The sequence below is a fragment of the Eublepharis macularius genome, chromosome 7 (assembly GCF_028583425.1).
Source record: "Eublepharis macularius isolate TG4126 chromosome 7, MPM_Emac_v1.0, whole genome shotgun sequence".
NCBI classification, from domain to species: Eukaryota; Metazoa; Chordata; class Lepidosauria; order Squamata; family Eublepharidae; genus Eublepharis; species Eublepharis macularius.
The window spans coordinates 104304020-104327177 of NC_072796.1; the positions used below are offsets into that span (position 1 = coordinate 104304020).

Genomic DNA, 23158 nt, shown 5'->3' on the forward strand with positions numbered 1-23158 from the left:
AAATTTTAATGAGCCAAAAGCTCACTTTGTCAAATACTTATGGTATCTGATGAAAGGAGCTTTGACTCATCATGAACCTACAGCCTGGAAAAATGTGTTAGTCTCTAAGATGCTACTGGGCTCAAATTTTGTTCTTCTACTACAGACTAACATGGTTCCTCACCTGAAACTTGTACAGATATATTTATCTTAGGCTCAAAAATATTTGTGTCTTGGTTACATCATCCCATATCCACCTTTGCTTGCATAATATTAACAGAGCAAAGTTTCCCCCTGTCCTGAGGACTTCCTAAAATCAGTGAGACAGAAATTAGTGTTGTATATAAGCAAAACAATTTGATTTTTCACTATTAAATTGCTGGATTTGTTTAAAATGTACAATTTACAATGAAATTGCAGATAGTTGAATAATGCAAACCACTTTGGGTATTTGGGGAGAAAAGGAGGTGTATAAATAAAGTAAATACATTTATCATAGTGTTTTTCAGCCTTTTTGAATGTCTTGTCTGAAATGTTTGTCACTCACTGTGACTTTTTCAAAACATTGTCACAATTAAGAGGTTTTGGTAAGGTTTCAGGAATCAGGAACACAGATGTACATATATTGCTTTATGTCACAGATTACATTATATGCACAGCTGGTTATTAACAGAATTTCTATAATTGGTCATCTGTGAAATGGTCCATAGAAATGATAAGGGCTTAAAAATGTCTTTGCCTTGGCCTTCTATTAAATTGCTAACCTATTTCTGATCCTTTAATCATATTTGCAAACATATCCATGAAACCTTGGTCACTTGGAAAGTACTTTTGAGAGAAATGATGACACAGAGTCTGAGCAGACCTGTACAGTTTTCAGAAATCTGTGTGGAGGTTAATAATACTGGCCACAATTCAGTCAACCATACATTGTATGCCTTGCCCGGGTCCTTCTCTTGAGCAACAGCTCCCTAGCACTCACAGCAAGCCACTTTTTAAACTCAAATGAGTTTCAGAGGTAGCTTGTGATATTACCTCGAGGAGCCGGAGTTCAAAAGAAAACAGTCGTAAGTCCTGTTACATGCACACAAGTCCTTGGAGTTCCCTCAAGGAAATCTCTTCATTGTGGTTGCTGTCCTGGATAATATATACTCTTATAACTGGCATAATTCCAGGAATGGAAGAAAATGCCCTGTTGCCTAGATCACAAATTCATTTTCAGAAAGAGGCAGATTTTGCTGTTCTGTTTCCGTTACAGAAGCCCAAAAGAAACAAATAGAAGACAGTGCTGAATTGATCCAAGAGGAATGTATATCAGAGAATGCAGATAACTCAACAGAAGAACCAATTGAAGGAGGACTAGATGCAGATGGTGATGGAGAAGAGATGACTGATGGCATAGAAGAGGATTTTGATGAGGATGGAAGCAGTGAGCTGGTAAGGAGTTAACAAGAGCCCCATCTGTAACAGTTGACATTCCAACTGTTATTCCGGAGATCAGCCATTACAAATGTTTACTAGCTTAATAGCAGAGAAATGGCCAGTTTACTGCTATTATGGGATGGTCAATGTATTTTTCTTAATGGTGTTTGAATTTTCCATAATTGCATTTCACCTAGTACTTCTTGCATTTCATGACCCCTTAACTTGCTGTTGTTTCTTAACGCCATATATAAATGTCTGGCTTAGTGAGAGCCCACGCACTGCCTGCATCTGTTGAAATGGGCTCTAATCCACTCAAGCTTATGCAAGGTTAAATTCTTATTAGTCTTAAAAATGCCACTAAACTCTCATTTATTTTTGTTAACATGAATGCATGAAACTTTTTTTAAAAGCATTTTAGCACAGATAGATGAAGGCTGCAATCCTAAGAACACCTTACTGGGAATAAGCCCAGTTGAATAAAATGAGACTTACTTCTGAGCAGACCTGTTTAAGTTAGCTCCCTAAAGCTCTGTTCTGTAAGCATTAGGCAATGCTATTGGCAGTGCTCCGCACTTCCCACACGTGACATCATCGATGATGCAGACTATTCAATAAAAACTGCTTCATCAGTAGTTTGCCAGCCCCGCCCCCCAAAGCTGGAGAAAAGTAAAATTTAAAAATGGGCAACTGTGTGATGTCACCTCTTTAGGAAGCACTGAAAACTCTATCCAGGGCATTTTTTCTGTGGAAACAGGTGGAGGAACTCTCACCCGAGGCAGCTTCCGGCAGGAGGTGGCGCCCCCATCACTACATGCGCATGCGCAAAGCACACGCACGCTCCCAGAACCGTGTGATGATGTCACTTCCAGGAAGTGGCATCATCATGCATGGTGCGGCCGCCTACCAGGAGCGCTCCCATGATTCAGGCCCACGCTCATGCCCACCCCTTACCTGGGAGCTGGGCCCTTCGCCAGTCTGGAATGCTGAAGGGGTGAAAAAGCTGAAGGTGAAAAAACCAGCAGGAAACTTTGAAAGCTCAAAGCTGCGATTTTGAAAAGTAGAGCTTTGAGCTTTCAAAGCTTCCCTCTTCTCACTCCCCTGATGGGAGGGGGGGAGGGAGTTCCCTCCTCCCTCTCCTCCCCCCTCCCATTGGGTGAAATAAGCAGCTGGAGCTTCTCCTGGCTGAAGTTTAAAGCCCGTTTGGGGGTTCCCTGGCTTCAGCTGGCCCGCAGGGAATTCAGAGTGCCTGTTTCCCTGTGGCTTGCAAGCTGAGGGGGAAGGGGCTCTTCAACTTTTAAACCCCACGGCTTCAGCTGGCCAGCGGGGAAGTCCTGGATTGCATGGGAGGAAAGGGAATCAGGTGGGTGAGACCTCCAGACATGGAAGGTTATACCATGTTCCAGCTGAAAAAAGCCCTAGTTTTTACCCCTTTGTCTCCCACTGGTTACCAAGCCAGGACTGGTAACCCTACTAATCTACATAATTCTTTGCAGTTCTGTACAATTCAGGTTACTTTATCTCCCATTCCTATCCTCCATCAATCGGAGAGACGAGAATGGTTCTAAGCAGAGTATTACAGTATGGTGCCATTTAGGTAAATTTTGCTAGTTGCGCCATAACCAGAACTGAAACACCCTCACCCATCCAGCCCGCCACACTGCATTAAATGATGAGCCATATTCTCCATCCAGTTCTCACCTTGAAGATTTTTAGAACAACATCTAGTCTACCATGCAAAAAATAAGATCTTCTTCCTTTAGGCATCGTTTTCCTGTGCAGAAACAGTGCTAGGGGTGTTATTTTCCCACTTTTGTTGCTCCCCATACACAGTACCTAGACCCAATTCTATTAAAAACTCGACCTGAGATCCTCATTATTTCATCAGTTTTAAGTAATGAAAGCTGTTTGTTTTCTTCAGGGCAGTCTGTTTTCAGCTGCAGTGATGAATGGTTCTTGTGTAGTTCATTATGCAAGTCTTTCCTCACATAAGAGCCTCAAAGCCTGAGATTCAGGTAACATGTAGAGTCAATTTCTCCCTTGTGGTGCTCTAGGCCACCCTTTGCAATATGTTGATCTCCATCAGTTTCTGGTCCCAGCAGTGAACAAAGTTACACTTAATTTAGATTTGATTATTTGTGGATATAAAGAAAAGATACACTAACATAAAGAGGAGCTTGGGAAAACAGATGGCTCCATGAAAGAATACTAGAATTAAATCTAAAGCTGGAGACAAACAGTAGGTTATTTACAATGCAATCCTAAACAGATTTACACTCTTTGAAATCCACTGAAGTCCATAGGCTTAGAAGGGTTTAACCATTTAAGATTGCTCTGCCAATGAGTTAAAAGTGGAATGATAGCACAACAGTTGCTCAGTTTACATACATTAATTTTCTGTCCTACTGTCATCTTAATAAATCTGATTTTAAGGCAGTTCAACTCCACTTGACAAGATACAGTAGTGGGCCATAAGAATTCTGTGTGTACCCTACTAAATATGATGACTATCATAAAAAATTCAGCTCTCTAAATAAGCCCCTTAAAATTGTCTGCTTCCAATTAAGAAATGGGTTAGTTTTATCAGCTTGGGATTTGGTAATCTCTCTTATAATTTTCTAATAAAATGTTTAGTATGCTGTGGCATAAACAGATGATTATATACAGTGATTTAAAAAACAGCATCTTGCTACTTGGATGTATCATGGAACTTTTCAGACCCTGTACATATGGTTCTTGGAGAGAGACCCTACTCCTGCAGTAAGGACCCAGCTGCCTTCTTTTCTTTTTGTGAGTTGCCACAGACGGTAGGCAAGAGAGGAAAATAGATTGCTGCCGTGACCTCTTCCACTTCCATGAGTGATGTGTTCAGCTTTGCAGTTCAGGCAGGGAAAAATTTCCAGCCACCAGATTGTATATCTGTCTATCCATTTAACCATCTATGCCACTTCTGTCTAGTGAAGTGCACTTACTTTTAATATGACATATGCAACTTTTCAAAGTTGTATGGAAAAATCAATTAGGAAAAGCTCTTAAAAATTTGCAATGTATCAGCAGTACTAAAATATTCTGTTAGTATTTCAAGCATTCGTTTCCGATGCCTGAATTACAAAAAAGTTTTCTTGGGAATAACTTTAACAGAACTCATGCTTGCTTGTAAAACTTGCTTTAACTATTGTGCTTAGGATAACAGCATTTCAGTAAACCAATCTAGTTTTGCCAAAGGGAATGGGGAGAAATGAACTTAAGAGTCCAATTTTATGCACATTAACCCATAAGTCTCCCTGTTTTCCTGGCAGCTGAAACTCAAGAAAGTGTGCAAAGGATTGCAGCTCACTTGCTTTGCCTCAAGAGGACCTTTCTAGACAATAACATGAAGTTCAGTTCACTTCTGTCTTAATGCTATATTTGCACTAGGCCCAAATCAGTGTCGATGTATGATATCCTACCACCATGTAATGGAAAGTGATAGAGGTAACTTTGCTGTAGGGAAGACAAATCCTGCTGCTCTATGATACTTTCTTAAAATTATTAGAAGAGATTTGTGCTTCTGTTTTAGGGAGGAGATCACATAGGCTGTAAAAACATATGTGAAAGAAGAAGCAGTTATATGTAGAGGAGGACTGTCTTGTCTGCACTTTCCTCTTTCCTCCCATCTGTGGGCTCAGGCTGCTCCATAGGTAAGAACACCCTTTCTAGGGTTGCCAGCCTCCAGATAGGGCCTGGAGACTTCCAGGAATTACTACTCAGTTCCCCTGAAGAAAATCCCCAGATCAGTTCCCCTGAAAAAAATGGCTGCTTTGAAGGATGAAATCTATGGCATTACAACCCATGAGATCTAGGGTTGCTGGTCCTCTGGTGGGGACTCCATGCTCTCAGCCTCCGCCCCCTGCCACCATTCACCTGGCCAGCAGGGGAAAAGGTGTGAGAATGGGCCTCCCAGGGCACGCTCCCAGCATGGCATGATGATGTCACTCCCAAGAGTGACATCATCATGCAGCCTCCAGAAGTGCTCCTCGGCTTTGGGGCTGGGTCAATTCTTTAAAAATCACCCTATTTGGGATCCAAATGGGCCAGGTGTGAAGCTCAGGAGCACTCCCCAGGCCTGCACAATGATGTCACACCCAGAAGTGACATCATCATACTGCACTGGGATGTCTTAAAGGTGAGTGCTGAGTCCTGCCCCTCCCACTGGGTGGGGGTAAAGAGACCTTGCAACCCTAATGAGATCCCTCCCATCCCCAAATCTCACCCTCCCCAGACTCTGCCTCAAAATCTTCAGGAATTTCCCACCTGGAGATGGTAACCCATAATCCCTTCCCAAGTGTGTGGGGAAGGAGGGGACATTTTTGGATTTTGTGGCCTACTTATCAAACCACATCTTCCAGAATAATTCCATGCTTCAGTTAAGCTCTTCAGACAGCCCTTTTCTGGTGATACACTTTCCAAGGCTTGTCTGTATGGCAACTGTTAGGTCATAAACTTTTTTGATGGTAGTACGTGCAGAGTTGGTGAGGAAGGCACCTTCTGTCGCAGCATTTAGGAAGGCATGTAAGGTGGCTTTATTTCAGAGAGCATTTGGTTGAGAGAAAACTGACGTGGCTGCATTTTTTAAACTTAGTTGATTAACTGTTATGTCCTTGTATCAAAGAGACAAGATGTGATGTAAATATTTTAAGTAAGTAAATGTTCATTTCATAAAAACTGTGCTGTATTTATGTAATATTACTAATGAGACACGCCATATGCAAGAACTTGGAAAAATGCACTAATAAGAAAAGATGGTTGGACAGCAATTGAGTAATGTCAAGCAATTTCTGTAAGTTTTTATTAAGAACTTTTGCACTGAAGCCCTTGTGGGTTGCAATGTATATGTCTTCCATCTTCTGATACTGCAACCTCTTAATTTGCTTTGCAGAAGAGCCAGCTTTCTTTAACCTCATTAACAGTGCAATCAGTGGGCTTACACTAGAGGAGCTCTGCTTAGGACTGCACTGTGTAAGTCCTGCTAGCCAATTATCTAGAATCATTCAGGTTTGAAAAGAGGATTCTCTTGACCAGCTTCTGTCCTGTTCTGCAAAAAAAAAAAAAAATGAAATTAAGCAGGGGGTAAAAGAGAGCAGAATGATATTTTGGGAGGAACTGATGCCTCCATGCATGAGAAGGCTGAGGATAAAGAATACATCTGCTTATGTGAACAAAGCTTTGAAGCTGGCTTCATGTAAACTGATGATGGGTATACTTTCTGAATTACAGGTAGTTGAGCCCTCCTATTCTGTGCAATTTCTGCACAGCAGTTGTTCCAGGCAAATGTCACACTCTGTATAATAACCCAAAGCTATGGTTTGGAGTGAGATTTATTCAGGCAGTTGCATAGATCATGTTTCTAACACTTTATTGATTTTGTGGCTACAACATTGATTGCATTTCTATCCATCACACGTTCCCTTACTTTTGTAAAATGGGTGGTGCTTATCATCACGTCTGGACTTGAGTCACAAGCAAATTATCACTGTCCTCTGTAAACAATAAAGATGATACCTGATTAATCACTTGGCAACAAGCAGGGTACTTTGTAATGATAGGAGACGGGAAAAATGCAGTAGATAATATTCACAATTATATTGCATTCAGAAGTTCCAAGATCAACATATGTGGATGTCATTGCATGAACAGGAGAAACTGTCACATTTTTTGTTATAGTGGAAAGAACTTGAATGTTTTTTGCTGAATAATATATAGGACCATTATGGATAAAAAATGCAGATCTTCCTTAGAAAGCTTATATATATAAATGCTTTGAACAAGATGGGAATATGCCCATATCCATCTCTTTCGGGCTACATGTGAAGAACTGATTGCATGGTTAAATGCCTCCATTTTAACAAAAACCTGGTGTTTGGAAAAACTATTGGTCAGGAGAAAAGGAAATAGGGTAGGTAGTTCTTTACCTGATGTGTAGTATGTGCAGACAGATTTTTGTTTGGGAGAGGATTGTAACATGGAACGTCTCTTTCATAGTGGTCAGAAGAAGTGTTGTCGTGAAAGAGCTCAGCTGTTATCATGTAATGTGAATCTATAGATCAGTTCTAGCGCTAATCTCACCTGTATTTTGAAGCATAATTTAGCATTAGAGGAAATGAAGTGTGTTGAGAATTTTCTGCATGCCTGGGACCCCTTTTCGACCATTTTCAGCCCCTTTTTGTCATTTTGGGCCCAATTTCATCCCTGAATGGCCAGGATTGGGTCCAAAACTGCCAGGATAGGTCATCACCTATCCTGGCAGTTTTGGACCCAATCCTGGCCATTCAAGGGGTGTGGCATATTCAAATCAGTTATGCCAATGACACACTTCCGGTGATGGCAAGGGGCATGGCATATGCTAATGAGTTATGCTAATGAGTTCCTCCAGCTCTTTTTCTAGGAAATGACACCTGGTGTTGCCAACTGAGATTTAGGAAATTCCTGGAGATTTTGGAGGTAGAAGCTGGGGAAGGTGGGGTTTGGGAAGGGGAGGGACCTCAACAAGGCATAATGCCATAGAGACTACCTTCCAGAGCTGCCATTTTCTCCAGAGGAATTGATCTCTGTAGCCTGGAGATCAGTGGTAATTCCAGAAGATCTCCAGGCCCCACCTAGAGACTGGCAGCCCTATAATAATACAAAGATGCTTTTTAATAAGCCTCCTCCCCACCACCACCCCAACCCATGGAGCCACTTCTGAGGAGCAACAGATTTCTGTGGTCTTTCTTAGTCCTGCTGCCCCAAGATTTGTTCAAAGAAAATGCAAATAGCCGAACGTAGTATCTTCTCTCTGCAAAGTACATCCTGTATGCTGAGTGATAGTTCCTCCTCTCCATCACCAGGCTGTCTCTAGAACGAACTGTGTCTTCTTGGGTACTGATGAAATTAACAATAGACTTTATAATAATTCCCAGAATACCTGACTTTTGAAATCAGACCCAAATGTCTCCATTGCACTACAGTAGAATCTTATAGTATGCTTGTAAAACAGAGAACAGGCTATACATAAGCTTCAGCACACTAGGTGAGTTCAATTTCAAACAGATCATATTACTTTAGAGTCAGAAGTTTGCAGTGTTGAGTCCTCAGATCATTTTTTCATTAAATCATTTGGTATTATTTTATCTATCCTCCAAGGAGTATTGGGCACTGGCAGCATATATTGTTTTCATCCCCTATTTTATCTTCAGAACAACCCTATGAGGTATCTTAAGCTGAAATACAGCTGACCCAAGGTCATCTGGTGAACTTCATGACAGAGTGGAAATCTGAATCTGGGTCTCTCTCATCCTAATCTAATACTCTAATCACTATATCAGACTATCTTTTAATTACCATCCTGTCTCTCCCTGGTGTTCACTGCTTCCCTGAAATGGTATTCCCACCACTGGCTTTCATCTTCCTTTCACTGTGAAATGTCTACTCCAGCAGGATAAATTCTGTAACCTTCTTAGCAGATCAGATATTTGTACCAAAGTTGGGTACCCTCCAAAGAGCCTTGAACACTGAAACTTGTGCATAATTGTATTTATTTAGAATATTTATGTCTCAAAACCAGGTCTTAACTTAAGTCAGTGTAAAAAGGTCAAGGAAGGTTGCATCTCCTGAGAATACCTGGATTTGCATTAGTACTAGCCATCCCAACAGCTTTCCCAAAAGAATAACTGCACATTGGCCTATTACCGTCTAGTACTTCCTTATTCAAGATTGTTTTAGGAAATGCTAAATCGCTACCACTGATGGAACACTAATCTATCTGTCACACTGTTACCGTGCCCCTACTCCAAGAAGTGAGTGAGTGCTCACTGGTCCTTTTTATTCTCACTACAACCCTGTGAGGTAGGTCAGGTTGAGAGTGATGGACCGAAGATCACCTGGTAAGCTTCATGACTGAGTAGGTATTTGAACATAGGTCCCTGCCCCGCCTGGTCTGCCTGTTTGCTTATCTTTCTAACAGCCCAACAAGATCCTGTTGGTCAGATTTCAGCAGCCATGATGGTCCAGAATAGAGGTGGGCATGAACTGAAATACAAACCAAAATTCATCACTAACCGGGCCATTTCTGATGAACTGCCATGAACTTTAGGCCAGTTCATTTGGTTCGTTTTTTGGTTTGTCACTGCAGACAGCCTGGCGCTGATCAAGCAGTTTCCTCGGCAATGGAGAGGATGGGCTTTCCGAAGCCCCAGAAGTGATGTTTTCACAGACCAAACAAACCAGTTCGTGAACTGGAGCAAGTTTGTGAAAGTTCATCATGGGTCATGAAATGCAATGAACCATGAACTGCACAGTTTGGTTCGTGCCCCGGTTCATGCCCACCTCTAGTCCAGAATCTAAACCACAGAAAGTAGTTTTTACAACATCCAATATTTACAATGCAATCCTAAGAGTACTTCCCTAGGAGTAAGCCATACTGAGAAGAGTTGAGTGGGATTCCAAGTAGATTTGCTTAGGATTGAATCAGCAGAACTGATTCAATCAAAGTACCTGCAACAAGTGGGTGCATTTGACACTTCCAATTTAGACACAGTAACAGCATCCAAGTTGGACTGAATCAAAGAGATTTTTATTAGCAAAGAATAGATCAAAATTGTCACAATGAGCCACAGATGATTCACCATTCAGGATGTTGACGCTCAGACAGAATAAATTCCAAATGCAACTGGACATGATTCAATGGTGGTAGAGCAAAAGAAACTTCCCTGCCCCCAATGTAATTTCAATGGTTTGCAGGTGGGCTTTTTGGCATGCTTGAATAAATACTGCATAAATCTTTTACCACTTATGTTCAACTCCAGTTCTTCCAGCTCTGAGGTAGCCATTCCCCTTTGAAACCAGGAAAGAGGAATGCTGGCAAACATCCCTGTCATCAAAGGCATGGAATTTCCTATTGTTTAGGCAACTTTCCTTTATCTCCTACTCCAGTCCAACCCAAGTAATTTGTTGGGCTGGAGTAGAAGACGTGTAAATATGTAGAGGTTCTCATTCGTAGTTGCATACACCTGCTTTTACTTGGTGGGATCTGTGGATAAAGGAATAGATCAGGAGGACATCTCTGGCCTCCTCTAAAACCACACTTCTGTCACTACCAGTAGACCAAAACAATGGCTTTTGCTGTGCTTCCTTCTTCCCAGATCAGATTGGCACAAAAGGCAACTGCAGCAAAATGTTGTGGATTGTTTTTTTGCTGGATCATCACATGCCTTGTAAATTCAGCCCTGTATATAAACTGCAGCATGGAGTGTGAATTATGGAGTTAATGGGAAACAAATTAAAAACCCTTCCCATTACTTCTAAACTAGCTTCCTTAACTGTCTCACCCCATTCTGCAGCCCACAGCCCCCTTTAGACTTCTCGTTTTCCTTTCCAGTATTCTCACATGCTCTCTCCTTTGGCTTACTCCATGTGCACAACTTCAGTTTTTTGACATCTCCCATTCTTGAAATCCCTTCAGCCATTCTTCTCCAGCACTGCACTTCCAAAGGCCCCTCACCACCCCTCCAGTCTTTGGTAGCCTCTCTTCCCCCCCCCCCCACACTGAAGTTCCTCACCAGATTTGGCCCCTACAGATTTTACAAGAATATTCTCCATAGATGGTGTGAGGTAATGAGGAAAACTAGTTGAAAAATAAGGCTCAGAGATCTCCATTCCTATTTATGTCTGAAGAAGGGAGCTCTGACTCTCAAAAGCTTACACCCTGAAAATCTTGTTGTTCTTTAAGGTGCCACTGGACTCAAATCCTGTTGTTGTAAAACATATAGTATAGTTTGGCCCTGAGTCAGCAACTGTCAGCTGGACCCCATGAAATTTGGGAAGTAAAACGGCCTTCAAGAGCTCAGCCTTCCAAACCAGCATCACCTCCATCTTGTCAGGATTCAGATTCAACCACCATTAGCCATTTAACCACAGCAATGACTCGGGCCTTCTACAGCATTGCCAAGCAATTTGGATAAAGAAATACATGTCATCAGCACACTGATAATGGTCCACTCCAAAACCATTAATGATTTCTCCAAAGGGCTTTTACACAGAAATTTAAAAAACATGGAGGATAAGAGAGAGCTTTGTGCAACCACACAGGACAAGCCCCTCAGTGGTAACAACTGGTCTCCATCAGCAGCCCTCTGAGTCCTGTCCTTAAGAAATTATTTAAACCAAAATGATAAGCCAACACCCTAACCATATGCCATGCTGCATCAGTGGGGCACTGTGGGTACAGATGCCCCCAGAAGTCAAGTGTGGATCAGTTAGGAGCCATTCAACCTACACAGACTGCTAGGAGAAGGATGGCTGATCCTATAGATCAGGGGTGGCCAAACTTGCTTAATGTAAGAGCCACATAGAATAAACCTCAGATGTTTGAGAGCCACAAGACATGATGCATTGAAGTGACTTCAGATGAGGAGGCGAGTTTGGGGGAGTGTCATGAAAGTGACATCACAGAAAGGGGTGGGGTTTTGGTGCAGTATGCTGGAAATGACATCATCAGAAGGGGTGAAGCTTGGGAAGAGCCATCACCTGGACCTTTGATTTGGAAGTGGCATCACAAAAGTGATGTCACATCCTTGCTAGGCTTCACCCCCAAAGTCCCCAGATATTTTCTGAGTCAGACCTGGCAACCCCAACATTTTTATTGAAAATATGAAAGACATGGGAAGAAAGAAGGAAGGACGGGAAAAAGGAAAAGGGAGGGAAAGACATGGAAATGTGTGGCCACGGCGATACTCGGAAACATCTGGGAGCCGCACAATATGTCTAGAACAGCCACATGTGGCTCCCGAGCCGCAGTTTGGCCACCCCTGCTATAGATCCTATGGCAAGCTGGAATTTTGCTTGTCCATGAACACATATCCTTTAGGTGCCCCATGCACCCAAGTGGTCCTGTACCACAGTTTGGTATAGGTAACAGGTTTGCCTACTTGATGAATATCAATGGAAGCTATTTACTTGAGCAAAACTCATTAATATAAAAGCACACGTGATAAATACTGAGGTGCTGCATCCTCTAAAGCAGGAGTGAACCTAATAATCTGTGACTGCAAAAAATGTAATAAAAGCACATCATGAAACCAGAAATTGCAAAATATCCTGATGCTTATTGTGCTTAATATTTGCCACATCACAGTCAACCAGTTTATTGTTCCTATTTTGTATAGATGAGCGGCTGAGAGGTCTTTTGTCCTCAGCCCATTCGATTTGGCTGTCAATTGCTCAGGGACAGAGTATTGTGCTAGATTTAACTGCGTTCTTCTCACTGCTCTAATAGGATTTATTTTGCACCAGATTCCCTGTATGCTGATTTTCAATGAGCGTAGCCAGATGGGAGCATTTACCTCGCTCAGTTTCTTTCTATTAGAACCTTAAGCGTAGTAATTTATTTTTGTGAATGCTCCATAATTCACATTTTTGAAAACAGACCGAATGGCGAAATGAGATTGCATGTCATTCTTTCACACATCAGTCTGCAAACTAAGGACCCAATCTGTGCGAGTTGCAGTCCCGTCTTCTCATTAATTCTGGTTAGGATTTGGAATGCCAGTGCAATGTCAAAACTGATGGTATTATGTCAATAGCCAGCCTAAGTTCAACTGCTAGACAGCAGAATCTGTTGGTTATTGTATACACAGATTCCCCTTTTTTCCTGGAATAATGGGCTAGTTTACTTAGCATAAGATACTGTTTGAGACACTGTGGTTATATTTATTTATTTAGATATTTATATTTTTCATTGCATCCCAGTGGAAACCCGCAGCTATTTATAACATCATTTCCCCCTCCATTTTAGCTTCACAATAACCTTGTGAGGTCGTTTAGGCTGAGAATGTGTGACTAGCCCAAGGTCACCCAGCAGGTTTCTGTGGCTGAGTGAGGATTCAAATCTGGGTCTCCCAGATCCCTAGTCTGACATCCTAGCCCAGGGGTCTCCAACCTTTTTGAGCCTGCAGGCACATTTGGAATGCTGCCACAAAATGGCTGCCACAAAATGGCTTCTGCATGTGGTTGCCAGCCTCTGGGTGGTGCCTGGAGATCTCCTGGAATTACAACTGATCTCCAGCTGACAGGGATCAGTTGCCTGGAGAAAATGGCTGCTTTGGAGGGTGAGATCTATGGAATTATACCCTGCTGCAGCCCCTTTCTTCCAAAACCCCACCCTCTCCAGGTTCCATCTCCCAAAATCTCCAGGAATTTTCCAAACAAGAGCTGGCAACCTTACTGCTGCAGGAGATGGAGCCAGTCAGAAAATGACTGCTACAGCTTACCTTCAGTCACAAAGTGAAGATTCTCGTGCTGTGGAAGCAATTTCTGCCAAAGTAATGTTTTTAAAAATCTGCACAGCCAATTAATACTCCAATGGCCAATCTGAAGCCATACTTTGCAAAAGCCCAATCAGACTCCACCTACTTTCTGAAAACACTTGGTAGGCACCAGGAAAGGTGTCAGCAGGCACAATTGTGCCCATAGGCACTACGTTGGAGACTGCCTACCACTGATTCGGATTGAGGTCCAAAGTGAATAAAGAGATTAGTGAACCAAGAAGTAGGCCAGCTCATGTCGCAGCTATAAGTATTCCAAACCTAACCTGAGGATAGAGGATTGCAGCCAGTTTTTGGATATGTGATCAGGGCCGGATCTACGGTTGCCAGCGCCCAGGGCAACCGTAGTCAGGCTCTACGCGCACATGCATAGCGCACTCGCGCTCCCGTGACATCACGCTGGGGCGCCCCCCTGCCCCCGCAGCAAGCCGGCTGTCCTGGCGTGCCGCAGAGCTGGAGGCAGCTCCATAATTCCCTTGTCCTGGGGAAAGGCAAAAGGCAGCGCGGGTGACTGGGAGGCCGCCCGCACCATTCGCCTTTCCCCAGGCGTGCTCCTGGGGCTGGCAACGTGTTCTTGGGGCTGGCAACTGCGCCCGGCGCCCCCTCTTTGGCAGCGCCGGGGCAGACTACCCCCCTGCCTCCCCCCCGTTGATCCAGCCCTGTATGTGATTCAACCATTTATTCCCTCTCCCATGAAACTGGAAAGAGTTAGCCAGTGGATCCAATGGGAAATAAGTTCAGGGCAACCAAAAGGAAGCATTGCTTTACACAATGCACATTTAACTGCAGAGTTCCTCCAGACCAAACCCTGCAATTAATGAGTTTAGATTGAATAACTCTGCATAGGATAGTGCTGTACATCTGGGGCTCAGTCACTACCACAAGATTCTACTATATCTAATTCTCAGCATACCCAAATCTGTAGATACTTAAATCCAGACTTTGGAGCCATGAACAGACAAGACAGATGTTTCTATTAAACCTGAAAATGCCACAGATTTGCCTAAAAATCTGAAATTTTAAAAAGGAGGGGTTTAAAAAAAACAAAATAATAGAAATGGAACCTGTAGCTTTAGGAACAAATGTGCTCAGTGAAAATTTCTAGGCAACCACAACAGTATTGCCAGCTTTCAAGCCTTAGTTTCTGTCAGTAAAAGGCAGGATAATGAGGAAGGGTCCCCTCCAGGGTAGTAGTGAGGATAAAATGGATAAGAGGAGAATGATGTAAGCTGCTTTGGGTCCCCATTGTGGAGAAAGGCAGAGTATAAGTGAAGTAAATAAATAATAATAATAGCTGAAGATGGGAAGGGAGAAATAGTAGGTTGGCTGATGGGTGAGAAGGAGAAAAGGAAACAGGGAAAGGTGAGGATGTGGGTGTTGCCAAGAGGAGGGGAAAGAGGAAATAGTGTAGGGAGGAAGATACTGGAAAAAGTGAGGTGCCCGTTACAAGTCCTTGTGGGTTCCCCACTGTGCAACTGAGCCAGCCTAGTGGTTGGCACTATGCAACTGGGCCTGCGTTGGTGGCCAGCTCTGCACAACTGGGCCCAGTCCAGCAACCAGCATTGTGCAACTGGGCCATAGTGGTCCCAAGTAGAAATTTCTGGAGGTTGGGGACAAGGAGGAAAGTTGGGAAAGCTGAAGACAGAGGGGCAGATAGGTAGGTTGGCTGGTGGGTGGGAACGAGAGAAGGAAGCATGAAAATGGAAGGGACTATGGGGACTTTCAGGGATAGGAGAGAGGAAATAGGGGAGGAGGGGAAACAAAATGTCCCCTGTAGTTCTCCAAAGATCCCCCAAAGCACCTAGGTACATTCATGAAAGATAATTCTGTCTGTGACAATTATCAACCATGACAGCTAAGCAGAGCCTCTAAACAACAGGAGTTGGGCATTCCTTCTTGGGAGTTTCCATAGGCATATTGTTAGCTGGTGTTGGGCAGATAAAGTTGCGCCTTTGGTCGAGCAAGGCAACTCTCATAGTTCTAATTAGATAGCCAAGGGGGAGGCTGGCACTGATATGTCTGATTGTTACATGAGACAAGCAATGGGAACCTCAGCCCTAGACCCCTTCCAGTCCGGTTTCCGCCCAGGACATGGGGTGGAGATGCTGCTGGTCGCCCTCACAGACGATCTCCGCAGGCAGCTGGATCGGGGTGGATTGGCGCTGCTGATTTTATTGGATCTGTCAGCAGCGTTCAATACGGTCGACCATGACCTTCTGACCCACCACCTCGCCAATGTGGGGATATGGGGGACAGCACTACAGTGGCTAGTCTCCTTTCTCCATGATCGGGGACAGAGGGTGGCACTAGGGGAGAGGCTATCATCTCGTAGGCCACTAAAATGCGGTGTGCCACAAGGAGCGATACTTCCCCGTTATTGTTCAATATCTACATGCGCCCCCTCACCCAGCTGGTGCGGAGTTTCAGGCTTGGGTGTCACCAATATGCAGATGACACCCAACTTTATCTGTTGATGGCCGGCCGGCCCAGATCAGCCCCAGATGTCCTGGAGCGTGTTTTTGAGGCTGTGGCTGGATGGTTGAGACAAAGTCGACTGAAACTGAACCCTACGAAGACGGAGATCATGTACTTGAGTCGTGGAAATGTGGATTCGAGACCCCGGCTTCCTGTGCTCGATGGGGCAGTGCTTACACTGGCTCCGAGAGTTAGGAGCCTGGGGGTGATTCTTGATTCCTCCTTAAAAATGGAGGATCAGGTCTCAGCAGTTGCCAGGTCCTCTTTTTACTATCTCTGTCAGGCCAGGAAGCTTGCCCCCTATCTGTTATCTCGCAACTTGACTACAGTGGTCCAAGCAATGGTCACCTCTAGACTGGACTACTGTAACGCACTCTACGCTGGGCTTCCCTCGAGCCTGATCCGGCGGTTACAACTGGTGCAGAATGCAGCGGCGCAAGTTATCACCAGAACACCAATATGGGAGCATATAACACCGGTACTGCGCCAGCTGCATTGGCTACCCATGGAATACTGAATCAGGTTCAAGGTTTTGGTACTAACCTATAAAGCCCTAAGTGGACTGGGACCATCGTGCTTGCGGGACTGCCTCTCCCCATATGAGCCCCAGAGGACTCTTTCAGCCCTGGGGCCAGGGCATTTTCAGCCCTGGCCCCAACCTGGTGGAATGCTCTGTCTTGCAAGACCAGGGCCCGGGAGGACTTGTTATCATTTTGCCGGGCCTGCAAGACGGAGCTGTTCTGCCAGGCATATGGGTGATGCTGGGCGGTGCCCCTCCCCCCAGTGGGGGGAGGTGAGTTTCTGTGCCCTTCCGCCCAAAGTCATCTCACATCGTTATACGATCGTCTATAGGTGAATGTATAACGTGCTGCTATGTTTGCAATTTTGATAGCTGTATTTATATGGTGCCAATGTTTTAAATGAATGATTTGTATTATTTATATTTTGAATGGCTATTCCTGATGTATTGTGTACTGTGTTTTAAATTGTTGTAATCCACCCTGAGCCCACTTGGTTGGGGAGGGCAGACTATAAATCTAAGTAAATAAATAAATAAATAAACCAACAGGGAAGGAGGCAGAAGATGAGAACCAGAGAAGAATACTGAGGCAAGTCTGATTAGATGTCAGAATAAGCACGTGTGGGTATGTGTGCATATGTGTTCATGTATATGTGTGTGCGAGCGTGCATACGAAGGATTGCTATAGTCTTGAACTAAACATTTGTGTTTGTCAAGTCACCTGGATAATTTTTATTGGCCTTAAGCAACTATGCCAATATATACACAATATGGCTACTGGGTACAATTTTTGAAAGTAAATTATTATAGACCCCCTGACGAGCATTTACTTTCTGACAAATACTTTAGGTGCAGGAATGCTGATCAGATATTGGGATTTTTTCCCCTGTTAGATGAAATAATGTCTTCATGAAAGGTAGGGTCACGCCTGAAAACTCAGGGGTGACTACTACTGCTTTTTCAGTATTTTATATCCATTCCCTTGTATGCTCATCTCTTGATTGCTGTGCTTTGTAGTTGAACACAAAAGTGCAAATGTACATTTTATTTATAAACTGGTTCTGAGGCTTACTATACAAGGAAGTAATTGCTTAGGGAGGATCGTACTGACTACAGCTTCGGTAGCACTTTATCACAGAACATCACATTGAGATGGTGCTAACATGTAAGACTAGAGCAGTAGAAAATGGAAGTCTTAAAGCTTATCTGTACATAAAAAGTGATAAAGCTGAAGAAACCAAAACAAAGTGAAAGATGTTGGTGCATATACAAGAAAGGAAATGCTCAGTCCTTACTCCCTATTGACTTCTTTTGCTGTTGTAATGAAAAATGGGATCAATGGGCTCACACAGCCTGTTTCCTCTCATCTTTCCTCCAAAGAGCTTAAAGCAGCTTATACAGGGGTCCCAGGAGGTCCTATCCAGGCAGCTTGCAAGATCTCCTTAGCTTTAGTAATAGGATTGTGTGATGTGCCTTCAGACCATTCTTTGAAGTCCAAAAAATGGAGTCCAATTGCCTTACTAATACAGACATTCAGAAAGCATGGGAGTGACCATTGGGGCTCAACAAGTGGAGCTTCGTGTCTTCCCCCACCTCTTACTGCCAGTGCCCTCTGCCTCTGCTAGGAATTCTGGAAACCCCATGGGGCATGTGTGTCTTGCCACACAGTATTGAAAGATGTCTGAGGAAGCAAGGTGGGAAAGACCATCTGTTGCTGTCAGGGGCAGGGAATGAGGCAGAGTCTTATTATAAAGCCACCTTGGTGAATCTTCTCAACTCATGCTTGCGAAAAGCCTGACCCAGCAAGCTACTCTCTCTCAGCCTTATGTCTCCCTCTTTGAAATTTAGGAATAATCATACTGGCTTACCTTACAGAGATATTGTAATAACTACAGCAAGATAACATATGGGGAGAATTTGAAATGGGAAAAAAACCCTACGGAAATGCAAAGGAAGAGACCTAGGGCAGTGCCTCAGCTCCCATGAGAGTCAGGCTGAACTTTGAAGCTCTTCCAGAAATGGTAAACTGTCTTCTCTGATACAACCCTCCAGTAAAGTAACCCTCCTGAAAGTAACCGGAGGCTATACCTTTCTGGGATACAGGGGCGGCTCAGTGTTGGGGCTCAATGATATTGTATTGGATTCTTCATTACCAGTAGTGTGTTCACCATTTCTGGACAAAGTCTCCACCATGGAAGGTTGTGTTTCCATGTTTCCATAAACACAGCTCTGCTGCAAGTTATGAGTTCAAAGAAAAAGCTGATTTGAGAGGGAAAAAAGAAAAGGGGCCACAGCTAGAGCAAAGTTTATAATAGAAAAGAGACTCCAAGAACTCAGTTCCACTGCATCAAAGTGTTGTATGGTTCCAAAAAATTTATACACCATAAAATATCTCTTGAACCATCATTTCACTTTGTCATTTATTTTTCAAAAGGAAATGCATACGCCTAGACATAACTGGGGGGATCCGTTGCAGGCCTTACAGGAGGAGACCAGGATGCTGGTTGGCCTCCATATTAGAGGCTGGTGCAGATTTCCAGCTGCCCTGGTGGGGACAGAGCCTACATGGCCCAGATTCAAACGCCGGGCCAGCCAAACAGAACTGGCTGGCCCAAGTAGCAAGGGACGAGAAGAGGGCTGAGGACCTGGGAGGTGCACTTACCATGCAGGTCCACCACTCCTTTTGTAGAAGGAGGTGGCTCCTGCCCCTCAACATTGGCTCTTGATCAGCATTGGAGACAGACCCGCCTGAGCCAAGCTGCCAATCAGACTCTTGAACCATCATTTCATATTGTCATTTATTTTTCAAAAGGAAAGAATTACCAGGAGCAAAACTGGTGCTGCTTCTCTTCCCTGTTATGTGCAGGCAAATCAGAATCAATGGGAAGAAATCCTAAGAAAAACTATTTTTCACATATGCAGCTGAAATGGTTCAGCTTTAATATTACTGTTTCTCCCATGGGTTAGTAATCCTTTCTTGATCTTTCACAGCAGTAATTTTTCACTCCATCACAATCAAATAGTCATTTGTCTAGTGTAAAGCAAGAAAATCTGTTCCTGTATACTGACCATGGCCGTCGTCACACGGGCTTTTATTTAGCGCTAAAATGGCACTATTTCCCGGCAAACACCCACCTTATTCCAACACTGATGCGATTTCCTCATTGCTGTTTTTTGCTTGATAGTTGCGATATTTTGCGCCTCAGTGTGAATGCCTCACATCGATGTATTTCGCCTCGCAACGTCCTATGCCCTCCCTTCAATCCCAGAATCCATTTCTTCCTGCGACTCCCTTTTTTTTATTTTATTATGTCCTTATAACGCCATAACGACATAACACAATGCAAACTTTCTGCTGAAGTAAAAATGACTCAATCGCCATGGCAGAGTCTTCAGCGATGGGGATCACGTCAGACAGGGAGTTTTCTGTGGGCAAAGGGCTATTTATATAATTTCAAAGCTGGAAAAACAAAAGGGTCGTAATGTTTTGCTCTAACGGAATGTTTATATGCTGTTATTCCGTTATAGCGGAATTAAACGCCTGAATAATTTTTTTTAAAAAAGGGGGAGGAGCTGCTTCTGCGCAGTTAGAGAGAACAGAACAGAGTGCTTCGGTGTGGACAGCTGGTGGCGCAAAGAGCCGTTAGGTGACCCAAAGAAACGTTACTGTGCCGATAACAGGTAGGACGCTACATGCTGTAAATTTAACGGAAGAGATGCCCGTGTGACGACGGCCCATGTTCAAAACAGCTGAGTTCTGTGTTGTTCCCTCAGTGCTGCGACTGCTTTGACTGCTTTCCTCCTCCTCTTTCTTATCCTCTTCACTGACTTCCAGTGCACCTTGAATGTTTTCCACATACAGCTGTCTCCAGTGAACACATCTTCTCAGTATTCGATTTTTCATGTGTCTTAGAGTGTCATTAGGAAAAACTGTCCTTGAAAATGTTTTTTCAGCGTGGAAACTATATCGTGAAAAATATGCTTGCCTGCCCTCCTTCCTTCTCTCCTTCCTACCTTCTCTTTTTCTTTGATATGCAGGCCATATCTATAGGGACTTTCTCCCGTTTTGACCCCCTCATCTTAAAACTCTGTTGTCTGTGATCTTTTAATCTAGTCTCCTAGCTGTTTGTAAACATGCAGCAATGTCACCGACATTTTCCTTGCATAGAACTCTGTAGCCCTGTTGACAGGTTACAGTGAATGTGCATACAGTCTGTGTACAATGTATGCTCGCTTGATTATTCTTTGTATATGCATTAAGTAATTCTCATGCTACAGACAACACATCTACAGCTGAATGTATGATACAAACCCGACATTTACCCAGGTACTGGTCCCTGGTTTCATTCATAAACTGAAGGTGCATTGGGTCTTTATTACAAATATATGTATGCACATGCAGGCAGAATATCTGTGCATTCACTGTAACATGTGAATAGAGCTTATGATGAGCAATCTGTACTTCCTTAATTATAATTATAAATATAACGTCCCTTTAAAATGATCTGGAAGCTTGCACTGGTACAGAATACAGTTGCAGAATACATATCATTCCTATGCTGAAACCAGTAGCACCTTTAAGACTAATCAACTTTATTGTTGGTTCTCTGACGAAAAGAGCTGTGGTTCTCGAAAACTTATGCTACAGTAAAGTTGGTTAGTCTTAAAGGTGCTGCCGGACTCTTTACTGTTTAGCAACTACAGACTAACACGGCGAACTCCTCTGGATCTGTCCTGAAACGGCTCTGATGCAGTTCCGCAAACAACACAAGGCTGTCTTATTTAGATGGACATTTGATGGAACTGAAATTGCTGGGCTCTCGGTCTATGAACGTTGTAAGGACTTGGTATTAATGTTTTAGTTATTCTGAATTAGACTGTTTTTGTCTTCCCGTTTTGGCTAGCACCGTATGCACACCACCTTGAGTCCCTGTTCAGAGTGGAGCCTGTAACTTAGCTCAGTACCACAGTCAAAGAAAGGCCATTTTATCTGGATGGATATCAAGCTGGATCATGTGCTGTTTGTATGTAGGATGGGATGGCTTGTTGCTGTCAACATCATTTGGAAGCTCAGCGTTGTGATGTTAATATCTTGTCTGCTAGCTTAGGCATTCACTGTGAGCTCTCTTGAGTGGCTGTGTACAGCAAGAAATGCAAGATAAAATGCTTAACAAAAATGCATTTTACTGCCAAAAGAACCCAGAAACTCCCCCCCCCCCCGCCGCCCAGTTCTTGGTGTTGTGTGTGTGTGTTTATTGAATTATTTTTATACTATTTTAAATGCTGTTTTAAATGTTTTAATATTTTAATGTTCTCCACCTTGGGAGACCCTACTTGGGTAAAAAGGTGGCATACAATGTTTTAAATAAATAAATGAGTGAATTAACTAATTAAAAAATAAACACTTGCAACACAGAATGTGAAGAAAAATAATACATCTTACACCTTGGCATGGGTTTCGATTGAAACAACGTATTCCAGAGAGAATTCCTATCAGGAAAGAATTCAGATGCATGCTTAGCTTAGCCTTATGACAGCTAAAGCTGTGATGATATAAGCCTTTCCATAATACCCCAAACCATCCTGCAAGATGGAATGGCAACTGTGTGAATCCTCTCTGGGGAACATAGCTATGTAAAAAGTTATAGCAAAGGAAAATGATTGCAGATAGGAGTAAGACGTTTTCCCATGGGGAAATGGTAATAATGGTATAATGAATAAGAATATTTTATTTAGTTTTGACAGGTGATATGAGTACAAAATATTTTCACATTAGCCACTTTTAACGATGGTATGAATCATGATAAGGGTGGAGGGGTAATGATTTTCTTTACAGTGGCATCACATGAAAATATGTGTTGCTAGAATTTAGTTAGTTTTCATCCTTGTTTAGGTTAGTTGTTCATCTTTGTGTTAATGTCTCATTTGTAAAATAAATAATTTCCCCCCAGAAAAGTGAGTTTGTAGATTTTTTTAAAAATTGCCACAGCTGCCCTCCAGTAAGTGATAAATTTTACAGAATTTAGCAGAAAATACTGAAATTAAACACCTTTTCTATTATTTGGAGTTAATCATATATCTATCATTCTGGCAATAACAGAGTTTTGAGTGTTGTTAGATGTTTTATTTTCTATTCCTTTTAAAACAAATAAGAGAGCAAAGTAGTACATTGAAATAAAACACCATCACCATTTTGCTTATGAGACTGCTTAATTACCACCAGTTTTTGAATGGCAGGTGCAACATTTGTGTCTTTGATCCATATAGTTAGCAATGCTGATTCTGAATCATAGCCAATGAGGCTTTTTAGTGCACATAACTGGTTTATGAAAAGATCTTCAATATGTAAAATGAAAATCAGACTCTGTTCTTACATAACTGAGGAAGGCAATCAAGCAAAAGTAAAGATAGGACTAAAAAGTGA

The 23158-nt window shown here is 42.9% G+C and overlaps 1 protein-coding gene across 1 annotated transcript in view; it reads left to right on the plus strand.

Annotated features, from left to right (window-relative positions):
* The window catches only part of RALYL (RALY RNA binding protein like), a 205340-nt gene that overhangs the window by 180894 nt on the left and 1288 nt on the right, over positions 1-23158 (plus strand). The window contains exon 7 of the mRNA XM_054985052.1: positions 1238-1416. Coding sequence (XP_054841027.1) covers positions 1238-1416 — 179 coding nt within the window. The remainder of the gene's footprint in view (positions 1-1237; positions 1417-23158) is intronic.